The sequence below is a fragment of the Megalops cyprinoides genome, chromosome 4, assembly GCF_013368585.1.
Source record: "Megalops cyprinoides isolate fMegCyp1 chromosome 4, fMegCyp1.pri, whole genome shotgun sequence".
Taxonomy (NCBI): Eukaryota; Metazoa; Chordata; class Actinopteri; order Elopiformes; family Megalopidae; genus Megalops; species Megalops cyprinoides.
This window is the reverse complement of record NC_050586.1, coordinates 597308-617209: the sequence shown is the minus strand read 5'-3', so window position 1 is coordinate 617209 and position 19902 is coordinate 597308. Positions and strand designations below refer to the sequence as shown.

General features: G+C 53.2%; 1 protein-coding gene across 4 annotated transcripts; it reads left to right on the top strand.

Moving 5' to 3' along the window:
* Positions 1–356: 356 nt before the first annotated feature.
* Positions 357–18711, top strand: LOC118776012 (gelsolin-like). 4 transcript variants are annotated; one of them, XM_036526038.1, is made up of 16 exons: positions 357–529; positions 11683–11880; positions 11994–12148; positions 12245–12406; positions 13165–13314; positions 13562–13651; positions 13771–13903; positions 14196–14500; positions 14624–14757; positions 15153–15243; positions 16131–16301; positions 16405–16579; positions 17055–17176; positions 17646–17723; positions 18219–18279; positions 18498–18711. In XM_036526038.1, the coding sequence occupies exons 2-16, from the start codon at positions 11688–11690 to the stop codon at positions 18665–18667; spliced, it is 2190 nt and encodes a 729-aa protein (XP_036381931.1). In that variant the 5' UTR covers positions 357–529; positions 11683–11687; the 3' UTR covers positions 18668–18711. The 4 variants fall into 4 exon arrangements, with proteins under 4 accessions (XP_036381931.1, XP_036381932.1, XP_036381933.1 ...); XM_036526039.1 differs by having other exon boundaries at positions 357–533; positions 11687–11880; XM_036526040.1 differs by having other exon boundaries at positions 357–533; positions 15153–15207; positions 16161–16301.
* Positions 18712–19902: the final 1191 nt, after the last annotated feature.

The following is a 19902-nucleotide window of genomic DNA, read 5'->3' as shown; positions in this document are numbered from 1 at the left end:
GAACATCTAAAGATTAACATTACATTGTCATTTAGCTCACGCTCTCATACAGAGAAACTTACACGGGTTACAGTTTTTACATGTTACCCATTTATACAGACGGGTGTTAAATGAAGGAGTTCTGGGTTAACTACCTTAATGTTAACTTAAATCCCGACTTGGCTCACCTGCGCTTTACCTGCCATTTCCGTCCCGCTGTAATTGTTGTAACCCAAACGCTGATCTTGGATCAGCGTTGACGTTTTCACTAAAACGATGGATGTAAGGATAACGAGAGGGTAACTGATCCTGGATCCGCTGATGGACTTGGGGAGCTACCATCCCGAATGGGAGGGGTCAGAACAGCCACTCACTCTCCTTCCGTATATTTGCACATGCCGGCGGAGGTGTGTCAGTCTGACCCTGCAGGGAGCCGCCCGGCGCACAGGACGATAAGCCCTGCGACGCAAAGCCGTCCCGCAGCTCTGAAGCCGACCCGTGTTCGGGCACATCCTCCGCCTACAGTCTCCGACACATTCTAGGCCCACAGGCAGGTAATCACTGTGCTTTGGCACCACCGTGGCTTTGGCGTGTTTTATTTAGCCGCTTGTTTTGTACGTTCAATCCAGCGCAAAGAAAGCCAGTAGATACTGATGATACAATGGGTCTGCGCAGGACAATGGATGGCACGGCTGCATGGCATGCGGTTGTGATATTATTTTTTAAAACAGTGCGAAAACATCTGTCATTCTGTTTGTCGGCACCCGGTGGCTACTTCATGTTATTTTTGATAACACTTTCCTGTTATCTGCCAGGTTGGGGCATTGGAACGGCGCTTTGAGGTGATTAGCCTGCTGGTAATGGGCACAAGCTCTGTCCCGCGGTGGTATGGTGTGATTCTCAGTCTTCGTCAGCGTGTTTCCATCTGTGCGAATACGGCACGATTTCGGCGCTTATGAAGGCTGACAGTAAATTGTGAATGATGTCAGTTTTAGCACTGCAGAACGCTGTGCGAAGAGCATCGGGTTGATGGGAATTATGTAATATAAGATAAAACGCAAACATGTACAACTCAACGGCTTTTCCTTGTTTGTCGCTTTATTTTGTTGAGACTGAGTGCTCTTCGTGTAATTATTTCGCATAGGCCTATATGCGCGTGGCATAGTGGGGTGTACTTTTTCACTTTTCTATTTTAAAATAATCACATATTATTTATTTGCGAACGTACTCTGCATTCAAGCTAATGTTAGCGATTTAGCTGTGTTTTACCCCGTACTTCCCCGTATCCCTCTATAAACAGCCGTTTCCCATGTTCCTGCGAACGTTTAAATATTCCCGATTTGCAATACCACTATAATGCGTTTAACTTAATTATTTCTAAACCATTGTAATCATTTCGTTGTTTTTTTTTAAGTAAATTTAAGTGTATGTCACTCTGATAACGTGGTGGAAAGAAATGCTCAAGATCAGCTACATCTATTGATTTAACTATGTGCGAGTTCTTCCTGTTCGTTAACAGGAGACAGAACGCCATTGTTACAACGATCAGGCGTTACACTGTAGTAAATTACGCCTGAGCGTTTACTCTGCCGTGGTCCCAGGTGTACTTTAGCACGTCATGTATGCAACGATGGATTTGGATAATGGATTTTTAAAGGAATGGATTTTTGATGGAAAAAATACTTAACATTTCATTTCATTTATTTACTAGACCTGACTTTAAGCGTCATCATGTTTAATGCAGATTGGAGGCACAATACAGGGTATCAGTGTAGTGGGCCGCAGCATTAATTTCACAACTTTTAATATCTGACAATCGTGTATTTCAGTAACATTCACACTTACAGTGGGGATGGCAGCATGATTTTTTTTTTTAAGAATATTTTTATTTCTAACAGAAACACTGCAAGCCTGTACTTCTCCAACTCTGAGTGGGTCTTCTATCAATGAGTCAATTGTATGTGTGATTTTGCTGCACAGCGGTTCCCGCAGAAACACAGAGGTTTAAGAGGGCCAGTGTGGAGTCGAGTTGAGCTTGTTTTTACTTGTCTGATAGAAGGATTGTCAGAGTGCCGAAACCCTCAGGGAATTACGACACTACCTGCTCACGTCAGAGACCCAACTTCACAGAGCGGACGTGTGTCCACACACCTGGTCATAACAAACCCCACTGCACCCACACAAACCCGCCGCATGCCTGCCCGGTGAGCTATGGACCATACCCACACGCTGTGGTGAAATTTCCTTCACACCTTACACATAGAGGTGAGGAAAATGAGCCTGCCAGCTAAGCCTGGATTTCACCTTCCAGGTCTGTCAGGGCAGACTGTTACTGCATTTAAATAAAACACACACCTGTACAAATCCCAGACAGGATTGCCAGCAGCAGCAGCCCTGGCTCGCAGTGAGAGACACTGCTAATTCAGAATTTAACTCCATTACTGTTCGCCAGCTTTTCACTGTGGAGACAGTAACATCTGAGCCCTTCAGCAATTTCAGGGTTAATTTTACAAAAATCAAATAACGAAACAGCCAATTTTTATAACTCTTTGCTGATTTTGAAAAAGATCCACATCCATCCACTGTTTTTCTGGTCTTACACCCTTAGACCTGTGCGCCTGCAGAGATGCTTTAGTATACTCAGTGTGTGTCTGCACCTTCCTGTAATGCCTTATTTCAGGTCATTGATGTCAGGCAGCACAGGGTAGGACACAGTCGCAGACCCCAAAAAACGCGAGGGCAGAGAAAAAACACACGGCAGAATCAAAAAACCAGAATACAGGCAGGGTCAAAAACCAGGGAAGCAGTCCGTGGGCAAATCCAAAGCGGGATAGTCAGAACGGGCAGGGTCAGACAACAGGAAGGCACGATCGAGCAAACTAAGCAAAAGCGGCAGGCAAACAACGGAGTCAAAAACGGGCAGGTCGAAAATCACAAGAATAGCGAGGTAAAGAAAACGCGGGGACGAAACAGGCAAAAAACACTGAGACGAACTAGCAATGACTGCACAGCGAGCAGGGTATAAATAAGGACAGACCGACGAGGGGATGAGATGCAGGTGCGCAGGTAATAAGGCGGAGACAGGGCGGAGAGAAGGGCCGGGCAGAAACACAAGGAGAAAAAAAAGGAAAAAAAAACCAAAAGCGCAGGGCTAGGAGGCGGGAGTACTGACAGTACCCCCCCCCCTACGAACGCCACCAGGCGTAACAGCAGGTGCACCAGGGTGCCGGCGGTGGAAGTCCCGGATGAGGGCAGGGTCCAGGATGTCTCTGGCGGGGACCCAACATCTCTCTTCAGGGCCGTAGCCCTCCCAGTCCACCAGGTATTGGAATCCACGTCCCCGGCGCCGAACCTTAAGCAGACGGCGCACAGTGTACGCCTCCGCTCCGTCGATCAGGCGAGGCGGCGGCGGAGCCCGGGGAGCAGGGCAGAGAGGACTGCGGATGACGGGCTTGATCTTGGAGACGTGGAACGTGGGATGGATGCGACGGAGGGAGAGCGGGAGCCTGAGCCGGACCGCTGCAGGACCAATAACCTTGGCGATAGGGAAGGGGCCGATAAAACGAGGAGCCAGCTTTCGGGAGTCCACCTTCAAGGGAAGGTCCCGTGTGGAGAGCCACACTCGTTGGCCCTGGCGATAGCGAGGGGCTTTGGAGCGGTGACGATCAGCAAACTGCTTGATCCGGGCCGTGGAACGGAGCAGCGCGAGCCGAGCACGTCTCCAGGTACGGCGGCAGCGTCGTATCAGCGCCGCCGCCGAGGGTACGCCGACCTCCTCCTCCTGGGCCGGGAACAGGGGCGGCTGGTAGCCAACACAGCACTGAAAGGGGGACAGACCCGTGGATGCAGAGGGTAGGGAGTTAATGGCGTATTCCACCCAAGACAGGTGTTGGCTCCACGCCGTGGGCTCCTGGGACGTCAGACATCGTAGCACCGTCTCCATTTGTTGATTCGCCCGCTCGGTCTGGCCGTTAGACTGGGGGTGGAAGCCGGACGACAGGCTGACAGTGGCGCCCAGTAGCCTGCAAAACGCCCTCCAGAAATGAGAAGTAAACTGGGGACCCCGGTCAGACACGACGTCGGTGGGCAGACCGTGCAAACGGAATACATGGTTCACCATTAGCTGGGCCGTCTCCTTGGCGGAGGGTAGTTTGGGCAGCGGAATAAGGTGAACAGCCTTGGAAAAACGGTCGACGACTGTGAGGATGGTGGTGTTACCGTCAGACAGGGGCAAACCGGTAACGAAGTCGAGGGCGATGTGAGACCAGGGTCGTCTGGGTACAGGCAGGGGTTGCAGCAGGCCGGCGGGTGGTCGGGTGGTAGTCTTATTCTGGGCACAGACCGAGCAGGCGGCTACGAAGTCCCGGATGTCTTTAGCCATGGTGGGCCACCAGAATCGTTGACTGATGAATGCCGCGGTGCGACGAGCACCGGGATGGCAGGCGAGTCTCGAGGAGTGCCCCCACTGCAGGACCTGAGAACGAACTGGCTGGGGAACAAAAAGACAGTTAGGGGGACAGGAGCTGGGACCCGGTTCAGTCTGGAGAGCGGTGCGCACGGTGGTCTCTATGTCCCAATGCGCCGCCCCGACGATACATCGGGCGGGCAAGATGGTGCCGGGCTCCTGGGTTTCATCTGCAGGGGTGAAATGACGGGACAGAGCGTCTGGCTTACGGTTCTTGGCTCCCGGGCGGTACGACAGGGTGAAGTGGAATCGGGAGAAAAACAGGGACCAGCGGGCTTGTCGAGGGTTAAGGCGCTTAGCCGTCCTGATGTACTCTAGGTTTTTGTGATCTGTCCACACCAGGAACGGCAGATTCGCCCCCTCTAGCCAATGCCTCCACTCCTCCAGCGCCAGCTTGATAGCCAACAACTCCCGGTCGCCGATGTCGTAATTACGCTCCGTGGGCGAAAGGCGATGGGAGTAGTAGGCGCAGGGGTGGAGCTTGTTGTCAGCCGATGAGCGTTGCGACAAGACTGCTCCCACACCCACATCCGAAGCGTCCACCTCCACCAAAAACTGCCGGGCAGGGTCAGGCTGAGTCAGAATGGGCGCCGAGGTAAAACGGGTCTTTAGATTGCAGAACGCCCCTTCAGCTTCCGGGGACCAGGCGAACGCTCTGTTGACCGATGTTAGAGCCGTGAGGGGAGCTGCCACCGTGCTGTAGTCGCGAATAAAGCGTCGATAAAAGTTCGCGAATCCCAGGAAGCGTTGCAGCTCCCGACGGGAGGCGGGGCGAGGCCACTCCTCCACTGCCTGGACCTTCTGCCGGTCCATCTGTATGCTCCCTGCCGTGACGATGAAACCCAGGAAGGAGATAGTGCTACGGGTAAATTCGCACTTCTCCGCCTTGACGTACAGGTGGTTCTCCAGCAGGCGCTGGAGAACACGACGGACATGCTGGACATGTTCTGACGGGGAACGGGAAAAAACGAGGATGTCGTCCAGGTAAACGAACACGAACCTATTAAGCATGTCGCGAAGGACGTCGTTTACCAGGGACTGGAACACGGCAGGGGCATTAGTTAAACCGAATGGCATAACGAGATATTCATAGTGCCCAGATGGAGTGTTGAATGCCGTTTTCCACTCATCCCCCTCTCGGATCCTAACCAGATGGTAGGCGCTACGAAGATCCAGTTTCGTGAAAACGGTAGCCCCCTGTAACGATTCAAATGCAGATGTCAGAAGCGGCAGGGGATAGCGGTTCCTCTCCGTAATGGCGTTGAGGCCCCGATAATCAATGCAGGGACGGAGGGAGCCGTCTTTCTTGCCCACAAAGAAAAACCCGGCCCCGGCGGGTGAGGAGGACGGACGAATAATGCCGGCGGCGAGGGATTCCCGGATGTATTTATTCATTGTCTCGGTCTCCGGTGCAGACAGGGAATACAGGCGGCCCCTAGGAGGAGATGAACCGGGCAGGAGGTTAATGGCGCAGTCGTAAGGGCGATGCGGGGGCAGCGAGGTAGCGCGGGACTTGCTGAAGACCGGTTTGAGATCCATGTATTCCGGCGGCACAGCCGACAGGTCCGGGAACTCCTCAGGGGCTGGGGCAACCAGCGATACAGGGACCAGAGCGTCGCGAAGGCAGCTGGAGTGGCAGAATTGACTCCAGCCCAGGATCTTGTTTCCTTCCCAGTCGATGTGGGGGTTGTGCTGGGCCAGCCATGGGTAACCCAGAACCACGGGAGCTTGAGGGGAGTCGATGATGTGCAGCACGATCGCCTCGCGGTGGTTGCCAGAAATGAGGAAATTCACCGGGGGAGTGGCGTGGGTGATGCGAATCAGCGGGGCTCCGGTGATGGCGTGGGCCTCCAGAGGTGAATGCAGCGGGATGCGGGGGAGACGCAGGCGGGCCGCCAGGTCGGCGTCAATGAAGCTCCCATCGGCCCCTGAATCGATCAAAACAGAGACCGCATGAGGCCGATCCCCGACGAGCAGGGAGGCAGAGAACAAGGGGCGGATTTCAGGGGACTGGCAGATAGGGGTAACGCTCACCTGTAATCCCCTCGCTACGGGTGAGCGCCGGCTTTTACCGGACAGGTCGCCACAAAGTGACCAGTCTGCCCGCAGTACAGGCACGACCTGGTGCTGAGTCTCCTCTGACGTTCGGCGGGGGACAGGCGAGTGCGGTCGACCTGCATCGGCTCCGGGGAGGCAGGAAGCGGGGGCGTGGGGCTCGGTGATGCGAGCGCTAGCGGAAAGGCTCGAGAGGAACCAGGCAGTCCACCGACAGCTCTCTCCTTTCGCCGCTGCGAAAGGCGCTGGTCCACACGAACGGCCAGCTCCACCAAAGCGTCGAAGCTGGGGGGTAGCTCCCGGGTGGCCAGCTCATCCTTGATGGTCTCTGCAAGACCGTGGAGGAAGGCGTCATACTGAGCCTCGGTGTTCCAACCGCTGGTAGCAGCCAGGGTGCGGAAATCGATTGCGTAGTCCGACACCGACCGGCGCCCCTGGCGGATCAGCAGCATCTCCCTAGCGGCCTCGCGCCCGTGCCTGGAGCGGTCGAACACCTTCTTCATCTCCTCGGCAAAGGCGGTGTAGACGTGGCAGAAGGGGGCATCGGCGTCCCAGACCGCAGTCCCCCACTCCCTGGCTCGGCCCGTCAACAAGGTGATGACGTACGCGATCCTCGCACGGTCAGTAGGGAACGTGGAGGGCTGGAGCTCGAAGACCAAGGAGCACTGGGACAGAAACGATCGACAGGTTCCCGGATCGCCTGCGTACGACTCCGGAGGTGGCAATCGGGGCTCCCGGCTCGGGGGCACGGGCAGGACAGGTAGGGAGGCTGCTGCGGACGGAGGGGAAGGGGAGCGGCTGCCTAGGTTGAGCTGCAGCTGCTGCAGCTGTGCAGTGACGCCCGCTAGGTTGGTCGCGAAGCTCTCCAGGGATCGACCGATGGCGTCCAATTGGTTCTGATGCCCCCCCAACAACGCACCTTGCAGCTCCAGTGCAGCCTTCAGGTGAGGTAGGTCTGCTGGGTCCATGATGGCTAGTTCGTACTGTCAGGCAGCACAGGGTAGGACACAGTCGCAGACCCCAAAAAACGCGAGGGCAGAGAAAAAACACACGGCAGAATCAAAAAACCAGAATACAGGCAGGGTCAAAAACCAGGGAAGCAGTCCGTGGGCAAATCCAAAGCGGGATAGTCAGAACGGGCAGGGTCAGACAACAGGAAGGCACGATCGAGCAAACTAAGCAAAAGCGGCAGGCAAACAACGGAGTCAAAAACGGGCAGGTCGAAAATCACAAGAATAGCGAGGTAAAGAAAACGCGGGGACGAAACAGGCAAAAAACACTGAGACGAACTAGCAATGACTGCACAGCGAGCAGGGTATAAATAAGGACAGACCGACGAGGGGATGAGATGCAGGTGCGCAGGTAATAAGGCGGAGACAGGGCGGAGAGAAGGGCCGGGCAGAAACACAAGGAGAAAAAAAAGGAAAAAAAAACCAAAAGCGCAGGGCTAGGAGGCGGGAGTACTGACAATTGATTTCAGTGTTGCAGGAGAACATGAGGTTCTTCCATTCTACCATTCCCTTTCCTTAGTGCATTCCATGAGGGGGGCAGCCTCACTCTACTTCATTATTTATGCTTACAACTTTATATGTCAACAAGGGATAGAACAAATTTTTGTCACCCTCAAAGGTAATGCCTCATTTGTTGGTTGAAGCTTGTATTTGCTTGAACAGTTAATGGGATTCATGTTTAGTGTTTCCTGTGCTACAGCTAAAATGTTCCATGCGTGTATCTGCTGAGCCTGGAGTCCGCCGTACCGGTTTGCCAGGATGGTTCACGGTCGGACTGGTTCATTGCATTCGCCTGCCTGCCGCTCACCGGCTTGTGGAAATGTTCTCTGTAAACATGATTAAAACCAAACCCCTGGGTGCCTGGGCTCACACGAATCACACAGCCAACAGTCATTACAGGGAACATGCTGTGGGAATTTCGTCCTTCTGTGCATAAGTTGCAACTCTGCATGCAGAGTTCTGCAGTCTGGGTCTCATCTAAAGAGTGTGGTAATGAGGGAATCACACCAGAAACCCAAAGCCAGCCTGAAACAGTAATACCACACCCCATTTCATACCCAGCCCTCCACCTGCAGCCAGTAGAGCAGGCAGCCTTACCCTGCTGGGGGGGGGGATTAGTGAACTCTGTCAGCCAGTGCTGGAGAAGGTGCTGGAGGACTGAGGGAGTATCAGCTGGGAGGAGCAGCAGGCTGAGTGTGTCAGGTGGAGCGTGTGGAGCTCAGAGAATGCGTCAGTCACAGGACACCTGCGGGCAGGGATCTGAAAGGGCTCTCTCTGTCCCAGAACTCAGCTGAGCGCAGCCTCCCGCAGGGTCTGCAGCAGGAGGAGCAGCCTCCCGCAGGGTCTGCAGCAGGAGGAGCAGCCTCCCGCAGGGTCTGCAGCAGGAGGAGCAGCAGGAGGAGCAGCCTCCCGCAGGGTCTGCAGCAGGAGGAGCAGCCTCCCGCAGGGTCTACAGCAGGAGGAGCAGCCTCCCGCAGGGTCTACAGCAGGAGGAGCAGCAGGAGGAGCAGCCTCCCGCAGGGTCTGCAGCAGGAGGAGCAGCCTCCCACAGGGTCTACAGCAGGAGGAGCAGCCTCCCGCAGGGACTGCAGCAGGAGGAGCAGCAGGAGGAGCAGCCTCCCGCAGGGTCTGCAGCAGGAGGAGCAGCCTCCCACAGGGTCTACAGCAGGAGGAGCAGCCTCCCGCAGGGACTGCAGCAGGAGGAGCAGCCTCCCGCAGGGTCTGCAGCAGGAGGAGCAGCCTCCCACAGGGTCTACAGCAGGAGGAGCAGCCTCCCGCAGGGACTGCAGCAGGAGGAGCAGCCTCCCGCAGGGACTGCAGCAGGAGGAGCAGCAGGAGGAGCAGCCTCCCGCAGGGTCATCTGAGGAAATACACCCCGGCCCCGGGAATACCTGTCCGACCAGGAAGTTACTGCAGGTGAAGGGATTCATTCACCTTTAGCTCGCCTGTAGGTTGCTAAGTTCCCATGCTGTAGCTCTTGTGTGAGCACAACGCAGAGAGGCATGGAGACTGCTGGGGGCAGAGGCTAGCCGATGTGTTTGGCAGCTTCAAAGCAGCTTGTGCTGCAAAATAACACAACACTTCACAGGGAAAGGGGAAAAGCTGTGGAATGGAGGGTTTACATGGTGTAGGTCTACACCCCACTCCTCCTGCCCCACCCACCCCCCCGGCTGACTCCCTGGCTTTACACAGGATCACCTTCCTGTCAGTACAAAAGAGGCATTATTGTAGATCATAAAAGATTCAGTGCCTGGAGGGACTGCAGACTCTGTGGAGCAGGGTGTGCTCTCTCAGGGGCGTGGCCTCCATTGTGTGAGGACTCCGCTCCACTGGAGATTCAATCAATCGCTGAACTTCTGCTGTGGGGTTGGGAGTCAGTCATGGGTCACATATGCGTGTCAGCAGAGACCATACAAATTGAACAGGTTTATAAAGCGAACGGTAGGATGAAGCAGGAATACAGTACTGTTAGGAACAGTAAACTGTATCTGTATTATTTATGAACATCGCTAAGAGTAAGTAAACCATGCTTCAGTTACAAGGTCTCAGAGCTAAAGAAGCACCTAAACAAAAAGTCCATGAAAACTGAATGACCTTGAATGACGTCCGAGCTGTTTTTGTAAGGAATGTATAGTTTAGAAAGGCCTGTTTGGAAAGTGGTAGCCTGTATGCTGGTGGAGGAGTTTCAGATAAATGAGGAGTGACACAGTCTGAAGGTTTGTAGTTTGGTGCCGGAACCACTCCCCTCAGCTTCTGCAGATCACAGGAGCTCTCTCAGAGAGGGGGCTGATGGGTACTGTGTCGCAGCCTCATCGCCACTCTGGTACTTTTCCACTGGTAAATAATTGCTCTTCCTTTTCAACCCTCTCTGGTGCCTGTTGTAACTTGCTTTGTATCTGTTGTGCTTTTTGGAAGCATGTACTGACAACCTTGTTATTATAAAAACTTGTTAACTTTCAGTTTATAATAATCTTAATCGATTGGTTCCTGCCCAGGCTGTGAGTTCAGGCTGAGTCCTACAGGCCAGGTTCGAGTCTGGGCTACATCATTCGGCAGTAATGACCCGGAGTCCATCGCGACGGACACACCATTGGCCTGATTCCTCTGGGGTGTGGTCAGCCAGGGTTCCTTTATTGTGCCACTTTGGCACCCTCTAGTGGCTCGTGAGGCCCCTATGGGCACTTGGATGACTGCAGTGGAGGCACCTATCCTGCAGCCTGCATGTGCTGTGGTGCACTGTGGGATATGTAGTGTGAAAAACGCTGTTGGCTGCATGTGAGTGTATTGGAGGAGTACATTGGGCACACTTGTAAAAACATTTATGGGGCAATAATGACTCTCAAGCTTTCAAAACCTTTTATACAATCACTATATCTGAAATGAGTCAAATGACTCCTGGTTTCTTGGTCAGTATTGGACAGAAATGGTTTTGTGAAGCTGAACCCATCTGTCTGCATCCCATGCTATCAGGAAGCTGCATCAGACAGGACTTTGCGTGGCACAGGAGACTGATGGCTATCTGAGACAGCTGCAGAATCCACTCTGATCTGCTTCTCTATCCGTTGCTCTTGAGTTTGTTAGGATGTTGAGATTCTGGAACTCTGACTCGTGCTGTGGCTTGCTGCTCCCTTTGTGTGTGGGGGGGGGCAGCAATTTCCTCAGAAAAATGCTGAAACATCCCAGGAATCCTTCTCATGGCTGCAGTGCTGTTTGTATTTGTGTGCTGTAATGCTGTCAGCAGATCCTGCACATGTCTGTACTTCCCAGCCAAATCCCCTCTCATTATGCTGTGCTTTGCTTAACTGCATTTTCTGATCTAATCTGCATGGTTGGACACAGTGCTAGCTCTCTGAATGCCACAGCATTCGCTGACTCTCTGAATGGCACTTCCCTATCTGTCACATTTCTGTTCTGGTGAGCTGGAAATGCTACAGATTTTCACCCACTGTTGTAAAACCCTGTTAGCAAAGGTGGCATCCCTTTAAACCAATGACGACAAGGATGAGATGCAGTTCGGGTTTAGAGTCCGTCTGGACTGGAGGCCTGCAGACAATGTGGCGCTCCAGGACCGGGTCTGAGTGGCCCTAGTCTGAGGGCAGAGAGATGCAGCCAGCCTGTTTGACCGTGTGTGTGTGTGTGTGTGTGTGTGTGTGTGTGTGCGCGTGCTTCCAGCCAGCATGGTGTACCACCCCGAGTTTGAGCGGGCCGGCCAGGAGCCGGGCCTCCAGGTATGGAGGATTGAGAAGTTGGACCTTGTGCCCGTTCCGGAGAACCTGTATGGGGGGTTCTACAAGGGTGACGCCTACCTGGTCCTCAACACCATCAAACAGCGATCTGGAAACCTGCAGTACGACCTGCACTTCTGGCTGGGTAAGGCGGGGCCTGTCCCCAAGAACTGTGGCTTACATACACACATACACACACACGCTCACACACACACACACCCTCATGCATATTCACACACACACACACCTCTGTTCTAGGCGAGTCCTCCACTGAAGATGAGAGCGGAGCTGCAGCTATTTTCACAGTTCAGATGGACGACTTCCTGGGTGGCAAACCTATCCAGTACCGTGAGGTGCAAGGCTACGAGTCGCGAACCTTCCTTGGCTACTTCAAGTCTGGGCTCAAGTACATGGTGAGGAGAGTTCAGGTCGTGTGTTTGTGTGTGGTAACACATCATCTCTCTCGTACAAACTGAATCCAAATAGCCAACCTTCACTCCTCGTTGTAGGAAGGGGGCGTGGCCTCAGGGTTCAGGCACGTGGTCACCAATGAAGTTGACGTCCAGCGTGTGCTGCAGGTGAAAGGTCGACGTGTTGTCAGGGCAACAGAGGTACCTGTGAGCTGGGAGAGCTTCAACCAGGGAGACTGCTTCATTCTGGACCTGGGCAGAGTGAGTTTGGGGGTCCAGGAGTCACACCAACCGTGTGGGAAAGGGTGTTCAGACTCACCTCACACCGACTGTGGGAAAGGGTGTTCAGACTCACTGCACACCAACTGTGTGGGAAAGGGTGTTCAGACTCACCTCACACCGACCGTGTGGGAAAGGGTGTTCAGACTCACCTCACTCTACCCTGTCTCTAATGCGAAGTGTATGGCAGTCATGCTATCACCATTTATTGTATAAATATAACAGCGATGTGTAGGTTGGACTTGTTCTAGTTGCTTATTCCGGCCATACTGGTAAATGCTGTTTGCTTTGATTCATGCTCTGAATATAAAGCTGGAGATTAAAAGCCCTCTGCACTTTACTGCCATTTTTACTCTCATCATTTTTCCAGTTATTATTTCAGAGATTTTGCAAATGGTGTGTTGGTATACCACCAGACACAAACACCAAATGACACTGAGGGATAGCCGGTAACTTCTGATCAGTCAAAAATACTGACCACTTTTTGAAACCTAAATCCAAAAATATGTAAGATATCAGGACTGTACTTACAACAGACAAAACTGGTTGATTCTGAACCCTTGATTTTAAGGTTCAAACTAGTACAAATATGAACTCAGTCCTTTTCAGGTAACCTTCACTCACACTAAGACAGAACCGCTTCAGAAATCTCACACCCCGTGGAGGAGGGAGGAGGGGAGACCAGCGTGATGTCACAATGCTGTCCTGATGGTTTGTGTTTATCTCCACCTACATGGCAGGAGATCTACCAATGGTGCGGCTGCCTGTGCAACAGCTTTGAGAGGCTGAAGGCCACTCAGGTGGCCAAGGGTATCCGTGACAATGAACGAAGCGGGCGGGCCAAGGTGTACGTGTGTGACGAGGGCTCGGAGCGAGAGGAGATGCTGGAGGCAAGTCTGGATTTTGGGAAGGAAACAGAGACTCTGTTTCTGAAACCTGACATGATCCACACAGTTTCAGAAACAGAGACTCTGTTTCTGAAACCTGACATGATCCACACAGTTTCAGAAACAGAGACTCTGTTTCTGAAACCTGACATGATCCACACAGTTTCAGTGTAAGACTAAAGGGGGAGGCGTTACCAGTCCTGAGAAATAAATGCAGATGCATGAGAGACTTCACATGGTTTGCTGTCAGGTTCTGGGACCAAAGCCAGATTTGCCTGAGGGTCACACTGAGGATGCCGCAGCTGACACTTCCAACAGGACGCAGGTGAAACTCTACAAGGTAGGAGAGCGAGGCGATGGGGAAGGGAAAGTGGGCACACAGACACAATGGGACAGCTTCAGCCAAAAGAGGAAGCTGAGGGGTCATTCCACACCTTCCTCATTTTCATCCTCACTCAGGTGTCCAATGCAAGTGGAGATCTAACTGTTACCATGGTAGCAGAAAAGAGCCCCTTCTCCCAGAGTGCACTGGAGTCCAGTGACTGCTTCATCCTGGACCACGGCTCCACTGGGAAAATCTTTGTGTGGAAAGGTCAGTGGGGTCCTCCAGTTTCACAGGACTGAGACCAGAAGGCAGACATTGTGCTGTTCACACCTTCATTAGTCAACCATAGAAACACACCAAACCAGGTATAGAAGTGCTTTCTGTTAATCTAGTGCATTCTAAGTGTGTCTGTCCTGCTTGGTTTATTATGCCTGGGTTTAGTGTTCTGGGGTTTGAGGAGGGGTTTGATTCCTGGGTTTGGTGTTCTGGGGTTTGAGGAGGGGTTTGATTCCTGGGTTTAGTGTTCTGGGGTTTGAGGAGGGGTTTGTTTCCTGTGCAGGGAAGGATGCTAACACTGAGGAGAGGAAGGCGGCGCTGAAGGCTGCAGATGAGTTCATCAGGAAGATGGGCTACCCCAAGCAGACGCAGGTGCAGATCCTACCAGAGGCAGGTGAGACGCCCCTTTTCAAGCAGTTCTTCAAGTTCTGGCGCGACGTGGACCAGACCAAGGGCCTGGGCTCCGCCTACGTCTCCAACAAAATCGCCAGGATCGAGAAAGTGCCGTTTGACGCCTCGACTCTGCACAGCTCCGCCGCCATGGCAGCACAGCACAGGCTGCTGGACGACGGCAGCGGGGAGAAGCAGGTGAGCCTGGCCAGCAGGGGGCGCTGCAACCCAAACACAGGAGGGAGGGAGAGGAGGGAGGGAGATCAGGCTGTCGGATTACTGCCGGTCTCACCCACAGCACCTGTGCACCTATCCCTGCAGATCTGGCGTATCGAGGGGGGGGATAAGGTGCCTGTGGACCCTGGCTCCTACGGGCAGTTCTATGGCGGAGACAGTTACATCATCCTCTACAAATACCAACACGGCGGCCGCAAGGGACACATCATCTACATGTGGTAAGGAGTGAGGCCAGGCGTGGTGTGGTGGGCTGTGACTGGGCGTGGCATGGTGGGCGTGGCCAGGTGAGGGTGGAACCCCCAACAGCTCCCAGTGGCCAGATGGTAAGCCTGTATAGCAGCCTCTGCCACTGGTAGGTAGATGTGAGGCATATAACTGTAAAGCGCTTTGAGTACTCAAATGAGTAGAAAAGCGCTATATAAATGCAGTCCATTTACCATTTGCAGTCCATTTACTACAACCTCATGATATGATGTGTTAAACATGGCTGAGCATGTGAGGGACTGAGTCAGGTATGGGTGCGAGTCAGCCTTCAGCGTGTCCCCAGGGCCTGAGTCGGGTTTAAACAGCACAGCAGAAGCCCCGTCACTCGCGTCTCTCCCATCTCTCACAGGCAAGGAGCCGATTCGTCCCAGGATGAAATCGGAGCATCCGCCATCTTGGCTGAGCAGCTGGACAAGGAGCTGGGCGGGGGTCCCGTGCAGGTACGGGGGGGTTAGGGGGCTTTCCTGCCTCTCACACATCTGAAGGCGCTTCAGCGGCTGCCATCTCGGCTCCTCAGTCTACAGTCTCTCACTGCAAAATCAGGGGTATGATGTGGCATTCCTGAGTTTCCAGCATTTTATTTTCTTTCTTCTCCTCCCTTTCTACACTCTCCTCCAGGTCACAAGCGCTCCTCTCTCTCCTCAGGTAGTTCTGTCTCCACGTCTCTCTGATCAGCTTGTCTTCTCTCAGGGTTTGGCAGAGCTCCGTCTTTGGCTCTAACATGCTGCATTGTGGCTTCAGCTGTATGTGTAGCATTTTAGCTGAGTATTTTATGAACGCTGTTCTGGGGGAAGACCATGCGCCATGTCCCTTCCCATCAGGCAAAGCGGGAGGTCTCCCACAGGGAAGACCTGCACAGCCTGTCCTGTATTTTTAACTGGCATGATGACAACCACAAACTAACACATGAAAAGAAAATACAGCAACATTCATACAACGTCACATAGAATACACTGCAGCACAGCACAGCTATGTGTCACCCCTGAAACCGCACTGCCTGTGCGGTCTCTGTCCCAGGTGAGGGTGGTGCTCACCTGCCTGTGCGGTCTCTGTCCCAGGTGAGGGTGGTGCTCACCTGCCTGTGCGGTCTCTGTCCCAGGTGAGGGTGGTGCTCACCTGCCTGTGCGGTCTCTGTCCCAGGTGGTGCTCACCTGCCTGTGCGGTCTCTGTCCCAGGTGAGGGTGGTGCTCACCTGCCTGTGCGGTCTCTGTCCCAGGTGGTGCTCACCTGCCTGTGCGGTCTCTGTCCCAGGTGAGGGTGGTGCTCACCTGCCTGTGCGGTCTCTGTCCCAGGTGGTGCTCACCTGCCTGTGCGGTCTCTGTCCCAGGTGAGGGTGGTGCAGGGGAAGGAGCCTGCCCAGCTAATGAGTCTGTTTGGGGGTCGGCCCATGGTGGTGCACAAGAACGGCACGTCCAGAGAGCGGGGTCAGGCCCCGCCCGCCGAAACGCGCCTCTTCCAGATGCGAGCCAACTCCGCCGGGAGCACGCGAGCCATGGAGGTAAGGGGCAGGAAGGTGGGGCGGGGTACTGAACCTCAGAATGGGTGTGGCTATTGGTTATCTGTGACTCACCGATTTTGACCGTGCTCTCCCCCTCTCTCAGGTCGATGCTGTTGCCTCCAACCTCAACTCCAATGACGCCTTTGTGCTGGTGACGCCTGCGGCCTGCTTCCTGTGGGCGGGGCAGGGTGCCAGTGACACTGAGAAGGGCGGAGCCCTGCAGCTCTGTGACATCCTGGGCGTGTCCGCCTTGGAGGTGGCCGAGGGGGAGGAGGCAGGTGCGAACATCAAAGGGAGGGAACTGCCCCATTGCCATGGGCGCGTGAGGGTTCTTTGGGCTGCTAACGTGAAACATTTGTAGTGTAAAGCCTGTGGGGGGCGTGAGTGCATTACGCTCCTGGAGTGGCCGCATGGCTGTGTAAAGGCCTTCCTCACATGAATGTGTACCTCCTCCCACAATGTAAAAGTCACACAACTAACACACAATAAGCCTGTTCCCCACCAAGCATTTTCAATCTAACACAGTGGTGTGTCCATGGCAATAGGTGTCCCTCCTAAGCCTACCTGCCTTCTGAACAGGGCCTTGGGCTGTTTCTCACATTATGGACGCAGCCTTAAAGTCATAGGATCTCAGATGAGAGATCTCCTGCTCAGCTAAGGGCAGGGAGAATGTGAAAGTATAAGCATGACGATTACCTAACCATTGTGTGTGTGTGTGCATGTGCGGATGTGTGTGTGCATGTGTGGGTGCAGATGATTTTTGGAGTGCTCTGGGCGGAAAGGCAGAATACCGTACCTCCCCCAGGCTGAAGGACAAGATGGATGCTCACCCGCCCAGACTCTTCGCCTGCTCCAACAAGACGGGACGGTTCATAGTGAGTCACATCTCAGACACCAAACCCCCCTTTCTCCTGCACCTCAGCCTCAGTCCCACAAGGGGGCACTGTCCCCTCATCTTGGTACAATTTAATGTTAGACGATTCTCTCTCTGGCTGTTGTAACTGTTGCAGAGCCATTTTTTGACACAGATCCAGACTGCAAAGAGTCTCCCAGCTAAACAAAACAAACAAAAAATGCATTCCCCTGTCAGGTCTGCAAAACCATGAATACAAAACAGACAAAAGTCTCCACTGAATCCTGAAACACTGTGCTGTTTCAGCTGAGATCCCCCACCAAAATATGCATGCACTGAAGCACTGACTTTGGAGAGAAATATTTACATGTTTTGGCCCAGTTCAGTCCTATAAATTGACAGTATTTGATTTTCAGTCTTTAGTAGACAGAGGATTCCATAGGTACAGCTCATTGCCCTGTTATCTTGATGCCAAGTTTCATCCATCTTAGATTGAAGAGGTACCTGGAGAGATGACCCAAGAAGATCTGGCCACTGATGACATCATGATCTTAGACACCTGGGAGCAGGTACGTACAAGCAGGTACAGAGTGTTGGTGTCAGAGTGCACTGCTGGAGTAGCAGAGCTGAAGTGGCGGAGCTGAAGTGAAGAGCTCGTGTGAGTCCTGCATAAAGCCGTAGGCAGCGGGTAGCAGGTAACCAAGCGGTTGCTCGTGTGAGTCCTGCGTAAAGCCGTAGGCAGCGGGTAGCAGGTAACCAAGCGGTTGCTCGTGTGAGTCCTGCGTAAAGCCTGTGGGGTAGCAGGTAGCAGGTAGCTGAGCGGTTGCAGTGGCTATGTCACTCCCCGAAACCTGGTTAAGTAGCGTTGTTGCCGATAGGCTAGGGGCAATTTGCCTTTAGCTCAACTGGCAACAACGCTGGCCGTAAGGGGTTGGCAGTGAGCAGTGAGAACCCTGGTTCAAAACTCGCTCGCTCCCTGACCCCTGTAACATCTAATACGCAACGCAGCGAAGATACACCCGTTACACTGGCATTGAGGTGCTGACACTCTGGTTTCTCTTGAGGTGTTCGTCTGGATCGGAAACGAAGCCAATGAGGAGGAGAAGGCAGAAGCTATGGCCTCAGGTGAGAAACGGCTTGTCGCACCCCGGTTTAATGATCCGTTAACGTCAGCCACAGTCCTGACGCATCTCAGAGTGGTGAGCCAGGCAGATAGTGAGGGTGGATAAAAAAAGGCCCGATATGTGTGGGAAGACAGCTCCACAACGATGGTGACCACAGATACCTGCCACTGTGTTACGCACTCCTCACCTGCCTCCTCTCTCTCTCTTTCACACGCCCAGCCGTCCGCTACATTCAAACGGACCCCTCCAGCCGGGACCCCCGCACACCCATCGTGATTACCAAGCAGGGGTTCGAGCCACCCACTTTCACTGGCTGGTTCCTGGGCTGGGACGCGGAGTACTGGAGCTCTGACCCACTGCAGAGAGCCATGGCAGAGTTGCAACAGTGAAGTCTGACCCCCCCCCCCCACCCCCCCACAGCAGAGAGCGTGTCTGGCTTCAGAACCATGCACTCTCAGCAGTAGGATAGGCTTCTGTCTCTCAGGGTCAGATGCTTTTAAATGGTGTGTGACTATAATTCTAAATGCTACTTTGTCAATATGCAGCTTCTGTGCAGGGACTTGGTAGGTGGGGCCCTGAGGGTCACATGATTCTATCTGAGCAGGTCTTAACAGGAGCATATTGGTAATAAAAGGCAGGCAGCACTTCTGTATGTATACTGCCAATGACTGTTACAACAGGGAGACACGATTTATTTGCATTATGCAGATGAACCTTTTTGTGCGGCAGCGATGTGCAGAATCACTCTGGATGTGAGACCCCCTCCAGTGTGTACTGAACCGGCCAGCTCCTGTGTGGTGTCTGTGTGCACATTTCTGATGTGCTTAGAGCCAGCTGTCCTAAAGAACAATAAAGCTTCAGCAAATTCAGTCTCATTTCAGTTCTTGTCTTTTAAATGCTTCATATTCATATTGTTAATCAACATGTTGACATTTTAACGTTTTCCCAGCATATGGAGATGTTCTTATTGAGCCTGAAAAAAGGACTGGACACCATGTCAACAGTAAATGGTTATATTTTTAAAAAAAAAACATGCATGCAACATTTGTATTTTGATTGGTTGGTTGATTGGTGGTTTTACATATGCAGCAGTAGCAGAGTGTAATCACAGTGGCTTTGGCATGGATATAATGCAGGAGGTGTGGCAGCACTAATCTGGGATCAGCACGTCACAGGAACAGAAAGGACCTATTACACTTCAGAGAAAACAGCATGTCTGCAGCCAGGCACTGATCCACGCATGTCAGAGGAACAGCAGCTGCTGCCTCTGTCTGCGGGGGGCGGGGGGGTGTGACAGAGCCCCTGAGCAAGTTATGGCTGATGATGTAATGCAGCAAAGGATGATGGGTAAATGCCTGTTGACTGGCCAGAGGCAAACAGGGCTTACGTCCCTGAAGCAGTTTAATCACTGCTTTGCACTGCGGGTGATTTAGCTACATCCAGATCTACAGTAATTGCAATAAATGCAGCAGAATCAGAACTGTCAGTAACACACTTTCACTGGACACATCCAACACACACCAGCTGCAGCCAGACCCCCACTGAAAGGTATCAGCTTCCTGATTTCAATGCATAAACTTCAGAGTATGGCTTCAGAAGGGCAGTAAAGCACAAAGAGTAAGGC

What these genes read in the sequence shown, in the direction of transcription:
- LOC118776012 (XM_036526038.1), top strand. Translation starts at nt 11,688, where the DNA reads ATGGTGTACCACCCCGAGTTTGAGCGGGCCGGCCAGGAGCCGGGCCTC. An exon ending in CGCAGGTGAAACTCTACAAG is followed by an intron (nt 13,652 to 13,770) that starts GTAGGAGAGCGA and finishes ATCCTCACTCAG; the next exon opens with GTGTCCAATGCAAGTGGAGA. An exon ending in GGAGCACGCGAGCCATGGAG is followed by an intron (nt 16,302 to 16,404) that starts GTAAGGGGCAGG and finishes CCCCTCTCTCAG; the next exon opens with GTCGATGCTGTTGCCTCCAA.